Raw genomic sequence first — 14,672 nt, 5'->3', positions numbered from 1 at the left:
GTTCCTGATCTTAAAGAAAACACTTTTAGAGAGCATTATGCTAAGTGAAATAAACCAGTCAGAGAAAGACAAGTATCACATGATCTCATTTATATATGGGATCTAAGGAACAAAATAAACTGATGAACAAAAAAGATCCAGAGATACTGAAGCATGGAATAGACTGACATATTTCAGAGGAAAGGGGTGGGGAGAGGGGGGTGTGAAGAGATTAACCAATGAACTTATATGCATAATGCATAGCCCATGGATAGATAATAGTTTGGGGAAGGGCTGGGGTGGGGATGGGACTGTGGTGGAGGGGTTAATGGGGCAGGGAGAGGAAACATCTGTAATACTTTAAGATAAATTGGGGGGAACATACCTTTAGCTTTTCCCCATTGCAAATGATGTTAGCTTTTAGTTTGTTATATATGGCCTTTATTATGTTATGTTCCCTCTATTCCCACTTTGCTGAGAGTTATCATAAATGGATACTGGATTTTGTCAAATGCTTTTTCTGCATGTACTGATATCATGATTTTTATCCTTCATTTTGTTTCATGGAATGGTTTTAGTTTTTATTCTCCAACTTATTCTGAGACAGGGAGAACTTATTTTAAAAATTATTATGTTGAAAATGAATAAATATGTCTACATACTTGCTCAAAGGTCAGTCGTTTTTGAAAGGTAGAAAATTAAGTAGAAGAACATTGTCTTTGGAGCTCAGGCTCCATCTGACAGCCTGTGCTCCAGGCAAACTTTGCCGCTAGGAGAGGAGCCTCGTCAGAGACGCAGGAGTAACACTTGTTCAGGAATGTTTGCATTTTTAGGGGAAGAGGTTAGAGAAAAGACTCTCAGGTGGCCCAGGCAGGGGAGCCCACTACCAGCACCCCCATCCCTCCAAGGGGATCCATCCTTTGCCTGAGCTCACCTCCCTGCCCTCACAGGGAGGCCACCTCTCAGGTAACAGAGAGGCTGTGAAGGGTGCAGTGGACAAGCCTTCTCTCTGGACGTTGCTGGTGATGGGTCAGGTGCTTAGTCATTGGAAGACTCAGTGTGGGCGTGACCTTTATCCCACTTTGCATCCCGGGCCTCTGCCTCTGCCACTCTGGCTGCGGGGCTGTGCCAGGCTGAGATGGCAGCCTTCTCCCAGGACGCGGCTTGCAAAAACTGCCACTGTGTTACTGTTGTGCTGTTATTTTTTTTTTTTAAATAAACAAATGTAGAAGGAAATTGAACTTACTGATTCTATGGTTTTATCATAAGTGAAGAAATGAAAGGCCTAAAATGCCGTTTTAAACATTGGAAAGGGCACATTTCTTTGTGGAGATGAAGAACTTCTAACATCTGGCCAGTCTGCCCCACCCCTTACCTTCCTGGCTCAGAAAAAAGTTTCCTTTCGATGCTCCAAGTGTATGTGTTTTTGTTTTGTTTTTTGGCTGCTTACACCAAGAAGAAAGGATGTGCGTGTTCCTGCTAGGTCTGTAGCCCTGGAATCTGGCCAACATAGAGTGGCAAACCCTTTCATCAGCTAGTACATGACTGGAGGATCAACGTTTGTGTTTGTTATCAGTGGGCTTTCTGGATGCTGAGCTGTGTGGGTCATTCTTTCCTTTTCCTACTCGTGTATTTTATGCACAAACATGTAATAGTACTAAAATAAGGGGGGAAAGGTATTTGAAACATAGAAGTAACCAAATTATATAGCTTTTATTTTTGTGGAAACTCTGGACAAAAAAAACATTACATAGATATTTAGAAAGAAACTTCAGAGGCAAACTTGAGGGGCATTTTTTTAATTATAAATTTAATATGGTTGATTAATGAAAAATCACAATGAAGTACCGAGAAAATGTCTGTCAATATAAAAATTTTAGCAGCATTTTCAGTTTCAGGCTCTAACATTAGTCATACTTCCTCCCGCTATCAAAAAATAATCCAATGGGATACAGTGAGCATCAAGATGTTCAGCTTAGTGAAGGCCTCAAGGAAATCCTCAAATCCAGTGTATTATCTGATATTTCAACCGCCCCTCTCCCAAATTTCTAGAATGTCAAAGTATTTGCCTCAATGTTTGAGACAAGAATTCCTGCGGCTGCAGGGGAGAAAGGAGTGAAAATTAGAACTGGACTTGATATGTAGTGCTCGAGTGCATGTCCTCTGTACATTCTCTACATTGACAATGAACGGCCACGGCAGGGCTGACTGATACCTGCATGTGGCAGCAGTGGTGGGGGAGGGTGGGACAGGGAACCGGAAGTGGGACGTGTACACGATGGGGTCGGTGCCTCACCGCACACACTGCTGGGGCAGGCCAGAGCCTGGCAGTATTGCTACATCCCAAGTTAAAGGTAGGATTCATGAGGAGGGGAGACAAACAATATGAAAATATAATACTGGCAAACTATTCCCCTGCTTCTTTGGTACTCTCCAAAAATTCTCTGATCAAAAAAGCTAGGAAGCGCACATCATTAAAAATTACAGTTTTAAGTATTTACAGAAGCAATTATGATATATTACATAATCAATACACAGTATATGAACAAACTTCAGTGAAAGCACTTGGGAACTCCTGTTCCACTATTATTCAATATCACTTCAACATACGCACACCTCCCAAATTTGTATCATACATCTCTCAGTTATCTTACAGTATGTTAAATGGGAACAATAGCATTTTCCAATCTACACTTTCCTTTTAAAAGGTTCTCAAAATTTGCCACTGAAATCACTATGTACAAAGATCTGCTGAATATTGAATTCTAGGCAATTCTCTCCACTCCCATTTTGGATATATTTGCAATAATGCTACCTATTCTATGTATACAATATGTATTTAATATATAAGTAACTGCACCATGTTATGTCACCACGATACCAGTTTAATGCACATGATATGTACAGTAGTTAAGTTAGCTCTGGAGGATGACTACCACCTAGGTGAACTGTGGTCTGGAACCACCTGCAGGGCGTGGAGAAGCTGGCTGGGAGGCAGCCCGTGCGTGGGCAGGACGTGTGTGTGTGTGAGAAATGTGGGCACACGCCTCCCACACATCCCCATGCCAGAACCTCCCTCGCTGGCTGACTGGAAGAAGACAAATCACACATATGGAAGGATCCCGTACACAAGGAGAGCCATGACAGCAGCACTGAACAGCCCAGCCACGGGGACAGTCACAAACCAGGCCACAAAGATGTTCCGGAAGAGGTGCCAGTCCACGGCCTTCCGGGAGCGGATCCAGCCCACAGCCACCACGGAGCCCACCTGAGAGCAGAAACATTTTAAAGTTAAAAGAGCCCACAAACTCAACCAATGTAAACTGGCTAATCTCAAATAAATTACATTATAAAATTACCTGCTCTTTTCCCTAACTTTGCTTAAAGCTTCTAAACTGGTTTAGATTTTAGGTACAATTGTCTATGCTTCTGTACCTTATAAACTATGAATGCCCCTGTTTTAAATATTCCCCACGTAGGCTATGGCTTACTACAGTATGTAAACCGGCTTTAATTACATAATGAAGTGGCAATAATGTATCTTTCTCTTTGAAAAACAGCATCATAAAATGTTGGAGCTGGAGAAGACCTTTGAGAGTATGAGATCACACCGAGCCCTGGGGGGCTCGGGCGCCAGGAGATACCACAGATCACGCAGACTAAGGACTGGAAGTCAGGCCTCTGACATTAAACTGGTTTCTTCCATTATCTCAAACTGCCTTGCAGTCCTTGCACTTTAGCTAATTTAAAAAAATAAAATAAATGGAGCATAAATATTGGATCTAATGTCAATCACGCATCACAGAGGCATGACAGAGATCCGTGGAAATTAGAATATCAATACTGATTCAAATATTTTTCTAAATACTTGCAGTTCATTTTATGGTTTGCTGAAAGTCTAAAAAGGAAAAAGAAAAAAAAAAGACACTTCAAGTATCCTAAAAATCCTAAGAAAGTACATTCCCTTTACCGTCTCACGCCTCCATCAGGTTCTGGGGAAGCTCAGAGAGTTTAACTTGTTAGGTGGCTCTTGAAGATCTCCATAAAACAGGCTTGTCTGCTGACCCTCCAATACTTCAGAATCAGCAGTGGCCAGTGAGATTCAAGTAGCGAAAAATAAAATCTAACACTTTAAATTGTTTATGGAAGCCAAGCAGAACGCCAAAAACAGTAGCATATTTAAAGGCAGTTATTTAATGTGACATTTTGTCAACTTAAGCCATCAAATCCACAAACACTATCTCCTGAGATTAAATTCTTGTTACTCACTGTGTCCCCGGAGTGTGTGCACCCCAGCTGTTCTGGATTACCTCCATGGCAAGGACACAGTCAAGTTTCTATTTTATCAGTGCCCTCTTCATTTCTTGGAACACATATTTTTAAGCATAAAGGTAATAAAATAATTTTAGAGCAAGTGTATGTAATAGGAGGGATGGACAATTACTGAGAACCCAACTACTGTTATATTTATATATTCTTTTCTAGTATTTTTATAAATATAGCTTTTTAAGTAAATAATAGGGTAGGCTACTATTTTTCTTTAAAAAAATTAACACTACATGCTAAGCATTTTCCCTTTGTACTCACAGCCTTTATGATTATCATGTAAAATGGTACATACTTTAGGTGGATGTACCTTAATTTATTTAACCATTTCCAATTTGCTTCAAATTTTTCCCTATCAGAAACAGTTCCATGATTAACATATTAACTCATACAACTTATGTTTAGGCTTTAAAAAATAATATTGCCTGAAATGGATTATTCATTAAAGGGGACATTTATAAAACACCTTGAAATAATCTGAAACTTAGAGAAAAGCTGCAAGAACTCCCACACACCCTTGACCAAAATCCACCAATATTTAACATTTTGCTGTAATTTACAAGGAAACATTTTCATACCATTAAAATATCCTGCTCCTCATCAACCCCCCTCTTCCCTTCTGCTAAAGATTTAGCAATCTGATCTTTAATATGACGGCTGCAAAACGGTGATTTACCAAGGCCTTCCCTTGTCTCCTACTACATGCTAGGACCTCAGTAGCTACTGCCAAAGTATTATAAACAGATGTGAATATACAAGGTCATCCATAACCTGTGAACTTCACACCACAACAATTCTGTAAATTGTTCTTTTTTGCTAATCAATCAACAAAAACATGTACTACTGTTGCTATAATTTATATATCTTTGATTATGACTAAGACTGAACTTTATCCAATTTTACTCCCTCTAGTCTTTACATATAAAAATTGTCTCTTTGTATATTTTGCCCTTTTACATAATGGGATCTAAATGTAAATGTGTCCCTTATTTATTTATGTGAAAATATTAATGCAAATATTTTCCCAACCCAAGTTTCTAATTTTATGCAATAACAAGACAAGCAATAACAAGTGTTGGAGAGTTGTGGAGAAAAGGGAACCCTCATTCACTGCTGGTGGGAATGTAGACTGGGTAAGCAGACTGGCGATTCCTCAAAAAATTAAGAACAGAGCTACCATACGACCCAGCAATCCTTCTTCTGGGTATCTACCCCAAAACTGGAAAACACGTATTCGCAAAGATCTATGCACCCCTATGTTCATTGCAGCATTATTCACAGGGGCCGAGACATGGAAACAACCAAAGTGCCCTGTGGTAGAGGACAGGATAAAGAAGATGTGGTACATACACACAGTGGAGTACTACTCAGCCATAAAAGAAAGGATGCTATAGAGTCATTTGCAATACCATGGATGGACCTTGAGAATATTATGCTAAGTGAAATAAATAAGTCAGAAAAAGCTAAGAACCAGATGACTTCACTCATATGTGGGATATAAAACTGAAACTCATGAACACAAACAGCAGTGTGGTGGCTGTCAGAGGGAAGGGGAGGAGGAACACAAATATATGGTGACGGGAGAAAATGTGACTTTGGGTGGTGGGCATATAGTGCAATATACAGATCTTGAAACATAGAAACCCACACCTGACACCTATATGATCATGTTGACCAATGTCACCCCAATATATTTAATAAGAAAAGGGAAAAAAAGAGAAAAATGTTAAATTCTTCAACTATGAAAAAAAATAATTTCAGGCAATAAAATATGCTGCACTTTTCTCTGCGATTTATCCTTAGCTTGAATATTTGATACATATTTAATTCTTTTATTCTAAATTCTCTAAAACAAAGTCATATTTTATTCTAAATTTTAAAATATTTAAAAAATATTATTTAAGTCATCAGATATATGTTCATATATTTTGAGAGTTGTGCGTCTAATTTTGTTTTTCTAGATTGACAGCCAGCTGTCTAACATCCTTTATTGGTTACATTTTCCCTTCCTCAAACTATATGCTCGTATATCACAGGCTCTCTCTCTTGCCTATCGACTGTTTGTAGGTAAGTATCTAAGTATTTTTATTATTGTGCTAAAATATACATAACATAAAATTTATCATTTTAACCATTTAAAAAAATATATGTTTTTACTGATTTCAGAGAGGAAGGGAGAGGGAGAGAGAGATAGAAACATCAATGATGAGAGATAATCATTGATCGGCTGCTTCCTGCACACCCTCTACTGGGGATTGAGCCAGCAACCAGGGCATGTGCCCTGACTGGGAATCGAACCGTGACCTCCTGGTTAATAGGTCTATGCTCAACCATTAAGCCACACCAGTTGGGCCATTTTTAACCATTTTTAAGTGTACAATTTAGTGGCATAAAGAACATTCACATTGTTTTGCAACCATTATCACCATTCATCTCTAAAACTTTTTCATCATCCCAAACTCTGTCCCCATTAGCACAATTCCCCACCTCCCTCACTTCCATCTACTTTTAACTCTTATTTCCTTATAATAAACTTTCTACCTGGCAAGGTCAGTCCCTCCTTATCACTTTTCTTTTTAGATCATTTTATGTCCTTGCTAATTTAATCTACCAAATGAATTTTAGATTCACTTTGTAAAGTTGTAAGAAAAATTCGGTTGGGGTTGTATTTGAGAACTGACATCTTTACAAAATCTAGTTTTCCCATCCAATAGCAAAGTGTATCTCCTACATAGGGTTCTTTCCTGTGTTCTAGCTTCCCTCTGAGGAAGCTGAGTGTGTTTCCAGCTTGCGGCCATCACCAGGCACTAACAGCAATAGAATTATTGAGAAGTGGGGGAACCAGGGAGCAAGAATTAGAAAATTAGATTAGAATTTAAAATCAGTAGTGTTTCCTATAAGCAGTTCCAAATCCAACGGCTAGCTGAGTAATCATCAATAGAGATGAACAATGTGGGTAATTCACACAAAAAGGATAATCCCAAACCACGCCAATATGGATTAAAACATTTGGAAAACACCTCTGAATTCCTATAAAAGCGCCCACAAAGGACTGTCTGCATTAAATATTGGGGCACTTAGAAGAAACAGGAATAAATGAAATCTACCCAGGTAAATCACAGAAGCTCATTTTACACAACAGTTTCCATATTTTTTCCTGCCAACTTCCCCACTTTTGCCCACTTTTTAATGGAGGTGGCTCTAAGCAAGAAACCTAACAAGTAGATAGGAGAGGAAGCAGAGAGCTGGACAAACTAAACACAAGGTCTAATTATTCCGGGAAACCTGATTGTTACGGTTTTATGTGGATGTCAACACCCTTTGAGTATTTCCAGATTCACAGCTTCGCTCACATAGGGCCTCATTCTTAATGCCATCCCACGTCTCTCATACTTCATCCCACATTGGCCATTTGGGGACTTGCAAGCAGAAAAAAGCATGTGGTGTAACGGAGTAAGAGTTATGCGGCTGGCAGGCAACGGTGACCTCTTCTTAGCACTTACATGTGGACGGCACGGAGCCTCTCTGTCCACACCACTGAGGTTCCTGAGAGCCAGGACTCTGCCTCAGCTTCTGCAGTACCGTGATCTAGGCTTTGTCCACAGTCCATGATCAGTGACACTGGACAAACGGACAAGAATCCAGTGGAGCTCTGTCTGCCTAGTTCAGTGATGGCGAACCTATGACATGCGTGTCAGAGGTGACAAGCAAACTCATTTTTTTGGTTGATTTTTCTTTGTTAAATGGCACTTAAATATATAAAGTAAATATCAAAAATATAAATCTTTGTTTTACTATGGTTGCAAATATCAAAAAATTTCTATATGTGACACGGCACCAGAGTTAAGTTAGGGTTTTTCAAAATGCTGACACGCTGAGCTCAAAAGGTTCGCCATCACTGGCCTAGTTGATGGAGGGCATCTTTGTGGTCCCATGTTAAGGAGACTTGTTTTAAGTGCCAACGAGCTATTCTAACACTAACCAACAGCTCTGAGGAAACAACACCTCGCATGTGATTTGTACAGCTATTCATTCACATACACATTTATTCACTAAAGTCCTGCACAACTGGATATAAATCCCTTAGTAGCACTTCCTTATTATTGTATAGATATAAATATTGGGGAAATGACATTTAAGAATATGGTTTTTATAGGCATTGTATACTTTTCATCTATTTCACACATGTATGAAAGAATTTCGTGTTAAATTAGCAAAATTAGTAGTCTCACTATATACACATCAGCATAGGTTAGCTTACCGATAGAGTTCGGTAAGTAACAATAACAACCTAGAAAAACCAAACCTGTGTTGTTGTTTTCCAGAGAGCTTTCAACTGGTGTGAAAAAAGTTGGCCTTCACTAGGCTTGCTCAAGTGCAGGGTTAATCATTAAAAAGACAGCGTACTGTTTATTTCCAAGTAGCTCAAAAGACTATTTCTGCCTCCAGAAAAGTTCAAACCTTACTTCCTTGGGAAGGAATATATTTAGTAACATCATTTCCTCTAGGCTCCCACACAGCAGGGAGCTGACGCTGAGGTGGAGTAAGGGGAAGATGATCCCTTTTCATTCCATATAGTATTGTTTGACATATTTCAGTGAACATGTGCTCTTTTGTAATTTTTAAATAACTGAAATTAGAAAAATAACAATGCTAGGAGAACGGAGGGGGGTCACCCACCACCTTCCTTTTCCCGCCTTCCTCCTCTGGACTTGAGAGGCGAGGGCAGCGTACTGAAGGGCAGGCTCTGGGCCACACTGCCCAGGCTGGACCTCAAGGGCCACTCGCTAGTTGTGTCACCCTACGGGACAAGTGAGTCAGTGTCCTCATTGGTAAAACGGGGTAACATTGGCACTACCCTCAAAGGTTTGCGGGAAGATTAAACAAGTTAATTATTCACGGTGCACTTAAAACAGTGCCCAGCAGAGAGCGCTTGCCCCACACACCTTAGTTATGGTTGGTTACCATGATTCTGATTATTATGAGTACGCTTAGGAGGTCCGGAGCATGAGGTGAAGTTCTGAATGGTTTTATCACATTAAATATATGATCTTAGGAAAGTGACTTAACTCTGGAAACCTCAGTGTTCTTATCTGTAAACTAGAGGCCCGGTACATGAATTCATGCACGGGTGGGGTCCGGTCTGGGGGGGGAGGGGCTGCGGGCGGTTGGCCAGCCGGCCCCGCACCCGATTGGGGTGGGGGGGGCCGATCGCAGGTGGGGCTGGCTGGGGGGAGGGGCTGTGGATGGTTGGCTGGCCAGCCCTGCCCCCTGGTCGAGGGGACAATTTGCATATTAGCCTTTTATTATATAGGATTGGGAACACCAGTGCCAATGTCAAAGTATTGCTGTGGGGATTAAATGACATACTTTGCACATAGTATAGAGCACTAAACACAGTGCCTGACACTCCATATATGCTCAGTAAGTGGAAATAACTTTTACAATGAAAATGTGTGGAACTTGAAGTTATTTTGTAGCAAAAGAAGGAACAAGAAAACAAACAACCCTCTCCCATAAGGCTGACCTTCCATGGGGTAGAGCTAGCTTTATCAGCTGGCCCACTCGAAGACTCCCAGAAAAGCTGCCTGGCCCTAACAGTTAAATCACTCAGTCATTTGCATTTGTTCATAAACACACTGGCTTGTGTATAAATGTAGAAGGCCAGGTCATTTGCTGGTGCCTAGAACAGCACCTCACACACAGCAGGTATGAATGAGTTTTTCTTGAATGATGCAAGCAAATGAACGTAGGAAAAATCTGGAGGGACTTTGCTTTGTTGAAGTTAGGGAATACTTTTGTCCACAGGAGGCCCATTGAAGATGTTTTGGGAATTTTGCAGACCTGGGTTATCAGACCTGGGTTCTAGTCCTGGCTGCACCCGGAGTGACCTCGGATGACTCCCCGAAACTCACGGAGCCCGTCTCCTCTCCATCAGTCTTTAAGGTTCCTTACAGCTCCAACATTCCAGTCCTAAAGCAAGGAATTCCCTCTTGCACAGGCCTGAGTTTTACAGCACTGGCTGTGAGCAATAGTAAGCATCACCCCTCCTCTGGAATTTACTCTAAGGCAATAAGTCACTTTGACCATCAGATAAGGAAAAAGAACTGAAACAACTGTGTCTTACAATTCCACTGAGATGATTGCTGCTTATCTCTAGTTCCACTGTCCACTCCCAGTCCCTGCAATGGGTGGGCACTGAGTGGCATGCCCCCATTTGAGCCTAGGAGTATGGTTAGCGCACACATGACTTCAATGCAAAATCACTGTGGAAACAATGAGAGAGACAGGACACATGGAAAGTGAAGCACACGTTGAGGAGGGGAGGCTCTCGCCAGGCATGCATTGAAAAAGCCAAGTGCACAACCGAAGGTGTCACACTGCCGAGCGGGAAAGGTTGAGAGGGATAGTCTGAGAAAAGCAATCGCCCCACATCCAACAATGCACACCCAGCAAACCCGCAGATGACTTTTCACAAACGACAATATACAAAGCGCAACCAGCTTTTCTCCGATTCACTGGGTGACGATGGACCGATCCCAGCAGCCCGAAGAAAGGAGGCGCTGGCGGGGGCCTACCTTGCAGTGAGTGGTGCTGACAGGAAGCCCCACGTTGGAGGCGATCACCACCGTGAACGCGGAGGCCAGTTCAATGGTGAAGCCGCTGTGGGAGGGAGACAGGAGACGCATCACAGGCGCCCTTTGTATGGGCCTCACGGACACCCCCGGGGAGCCAAAGTCTCACCAGGACATGCTTTGAATTGACTGCCGACTCCTGACTGGGCCAGATGACATCAATAGAACTAGAAACTGCTGCATAATGGCAACGATTCACACGAAGGCTCTGCTTACATTGTTGACAGCCCCGAATAGCCTTGTTTTTCTGCTAGGTTTTCAAAACCCACACACTGTAGTAACTGGGTCAGAAATTCCTGCTGTGTGAAAATGGTCCCTTACTCATTTCTACAGTGGCGTACGGAAAACTGTGCTCGTATTTAAAAAATGTGTACTTATTACAAAAAAAGTGTATTTTTTCTCAGATGATTAATTTTTCTTGAAGTCAATCTTATAGAAGAATCATTAAAATTCATTTCAAGAAGGAAAAGATTTCTTACAATAGGTAGTTCCAAGTTTTAGTTGTATCCTTCTAACGTTCCCTAATCTAGTAAAGATGAGTGAAAAGGACAACGGGACTACAGAGAAAACCACGAATCTCGGACCCCATCTCTAGGGCAGAGTTGTGAGGGGAAGGAAGCACAAAGTAACCTCAGGGGGGTGGCAGGTGAGGGCTGCTTTGTCCACTAGGTGGAGCTGGTGTGGTGGAGACTTTTGGGGAAAGGCAGGCCCGGGGCCATGGGTGTGGTTTGCATCCCCGGCCTCCCCACTTGCTCTCCAGAGCTCATGCTGGGTGAGACCACCAGTGGGAGGAAATGGGGGCTCCTCGGAGGGTTCTGTTTCTCTTCCCTCCTGCTCTGCTTCAGCCTCTCCTTCCTTCTGTCTTCCCACCCTCTCGTTTTCTCTTCCTCATCTCAGTGCCACAGGCGGATGGGGGCCCAAGAGTGCACGAGGGAGGGCGTTAATAGGGAGGCCAGCAAAGGTGGGGTTTGCTTACCCTCTGCCCCCTGCTCACTGCGACCCCCAGCAGACTGGCTGAGCTGAGGGGTTCAGGGCATAAAAGCAGCACAAGAGGATGTCAACTCTGCTTGGGCCTCAGAGGACCAGCCCTGCGGATCCGGCCTGCACCGGGCTTACCTGGATGGCGTGATCGGAGTGAGGTCTTTCCCCATGGTCTGGATCACTCTTCTTCCCCAAACCCAGAGCCCCGTACAGATTCCAATTCCTCCGTAAAGCAGCAGCCAGATGGGAGTAGGTGCTTCCTGCAGGACTCCACCTTGTTCATAAATCAGCCACAAAGCTACCAGAGGACCAATGGCATTACTGGGAGAGAGAAAAAACTAGATGAATTATACAAACACTGTACGGACAAATGACACTGTACACAACATGCAGGGACTTCTCAGTCTTGGGGTAGCCCTGCTTACTGTACTTATGGCTTGCCTATGTATAATCCAGGGGTGATCAAAGTGATTTATCTAATTTTTTTGTTGTGATAAAAACTTAACAAAAAATTTGCCATTTTAGCAATTTTTACGTGTACAGTTCAGTAGTGTCAAATATATTCACATTGTTGCGAAACATCTTCTGAACTTTTGCATCCTGCAACCTAAAACTGTATAGTCATTAAACAATAATAACTATTTTGCCCTTTGCTCCCAGTCCCTGGTAACCACCATTTTACTTTCTGTTTCTATGAATTTGACTATTCTAGGTACCTCTGTAAGTAGAATTATACAGTATCTGTCTTTTGAGACTGACTTATTTCATGTAGCACGATGTCCTCAAGATTCATCCACACTGTAGCGTGAGTTACAATGTCCTTCCTTTTCGAGGCTGAATATTGCGCTGTGTGCATATACCACGTCTTCTTTATCCCCTCAGCCATTGATGGACATTTGTGTTGCTTCCACCTCTTGGCTGTTGTGAATAATGATGCAATGAACATGGGTGTACAAATATCTCTTTGAGACCCTGCTCTCATTTCTTTTGATTAAATCACCAGAGCAGGATGGCTAGATCATAAGGTAGTCAGGAACCTCCAGACTGTTTTCCATAGCGGTTGCGCCATTTTACATTCCACTACCTGCACCAGAGTCCCAGATTCTCCACATCCTTGCCAACACTTGTTATTTTCTGGTGTGTTTTTTACAGTAGCCATCTTAATGGGCATGTGATTTATTAATTTTTTACAAGTACTAAAAAATCACAAGAAGTGGACACAAAAATCAAGTTCTTTTTCTCTTCCTTTTCCCCCCTCTTTCTTTTCATTTTCACTGCCAGCTCCGCCACTAAGATCAGCCACCAGTTTCGAGTCCCACACTGTGGGATCACACATATGGCTAATCACTAGTTCTCACATCCACCCTGCAAACTAGGTATTGTCACTCCCATTTTACTGATGAAGAAACCGGCACTAAAGTCGGGTCACTAGCCCGAGGCCGATTGGGACATGAGCTCGGGACCCAGGCAGGTGCTCCGTCCTTTCCCCTAAACCTGCTATCATCACTCGGGCCCTTGGCAGCCACACACTGACTTTTTGGAGAGATGCTACAGCTTCTTTTTTAAAAAAAACACTTGTAACTTAGACCTCATTCCTTTAGAGCAATTTAAGGTTAACAATACTGAAGGGAAGGTGCAGAGATTTCCCACATAAACTCTGTCCTCCCTCCCCCCACGTACATAGCCTCCCTCATTATCAACATCCCCAAGACGGGAAGACTCGACATCTTGACAATAGTGAGTCTTCCTATCCTTGAACATGAAAAAAATCTCTCCTTTAATTTTTATTTGATTTCATTAATGTTTTGTGGTTTTTCCACATATAGATCTTTACATATTTTATTAGATTTATGTCTAAGTATTTCATTTTTAGGGTTGCTAATATAAATAGCATTGTGTTTTATTTTTTATTTATTCTTTTAAGGACACAAAGTTTTCTTTAAATATTTTTTGGGGGAGGGGATACCACACTTCTACTCAATTAAGAGAAACATTTTTATCAACACCGAGGTCCTTTTTTTTCCTAATTCCTTTTTTCTTTTAATTTAAATTCTTTATTGTTTAAAGTATTACATAAGTCTCCTTTTTCCGAGGTCCGTTTTTACACTTATTATACCATGAATTCGGAGGGGATGGGTTCAGCAGTTCAGGCTTCTTTCCATTCTCACAAAGTAAGTTTCTCTGGGCCTGGGCGGAGCAGGCTGGTGCTTCAGTTGAATCCAGGTGCCCTTCTCTTTGGATTTCTTCTTTATCTGATCATTTTCCTTCATACGTTTCAGGAAGCTATCTCGGTTCCTAGAGCGCTTAATATGCTCAAAACGTACATTAATTCTCTTGGCAAGAAACTTGCCCTTAACGTGTTTCCACAATGCCCACCGCATGCTGGGTGACACTGTAGACTCCTCTGGCTTTGCAGTGCTTGCCTTTTTGAGCAGTGCCCATTCCCTTGATGTCTACAATATCACCCTTCTTGTAGATTTGTATGTATGTGGGTGGCAAAAGGAACAACTCCACGTTTTCTAAAAGGCCTAGCGGGTGCCTCTCCTCTTTCCTTTGTGTTAGTCATTTTGGCGAATTACTGGAAGATGGCAATTCTGGCCAAAAAAAAAAGCAGTACTGTGTTTTAAATTTCAAATTCCACCTGTTGGTATGTGTGAAAATGATTGATTTTTGTATATTAACTTTATAACCTGAAACCTTGCTATAGTTGCTTATTAGCTGAAGTTTTTATTTATTCAGATTTTCTACATA

General features: G+C 41.8%; 1 protein-coding gene across 11 annotated transcripts in view; it reads right to left on the bottom strand.

Annotated features, from left to right (window-relative positions):
* Positions 1-1,762: 1,762 nt before the first annotated feature.
* Positions 1,763-14,672, bottom strand: part of SLC20A2 (solute carrier family 20 member 2) — a 91,841-nt gene continuing 78,931 nt past the window's right edge. For 9 of the 11 annotated variants that reach the window (XM_023760826.1, XM_006097035.2, XM_023760828.1 and 6 more), the window contains 3 exons: positions 12,057-12,242; positions 10,884-10,968; positions 1,763-3,247 (listed from right to left, as the gene is read on the bottom strand). In XM_023760826.1, the coding sequence (XP_023616594.1) occupies positions 3,083-3,247; positions 10,884-10,968; positions 12,057-12,242 (436 nt within the window). In that variant the 3' untranslated portion in view covers positions 1,763-3,082. Of the gene's footprint in view, positions 3,248-10,432; positions 10,572-10,883; positions 10,969-12,056; positions 12,243-14,672 lie in introns of all 11 variants that reach the window. The other 2 variants (XR_002831247.1, XM_023760834.1) reach the window with 2 other exon arrangements.

This window comes from Myotis lucifugus, unplaced genomic scaffold (genome assembly GCF_000147115.1).
Source record: "Myotis lucifugus unplaced genomic scaffold, Myoluc2.0 scaffold_194, whole genome shotgun sequence".
Taxonomy (NCBI): Eukaryota; Metazoa; Chordata; class Mammalia; order Chiroptera; family Vespertilionidae; genus Myotis; species Myotis lucifugus.
Note: the sequence above shows the minus strand (reverse complement) of the source record. Positions and strands in the feature narration are given on the sequence as shown.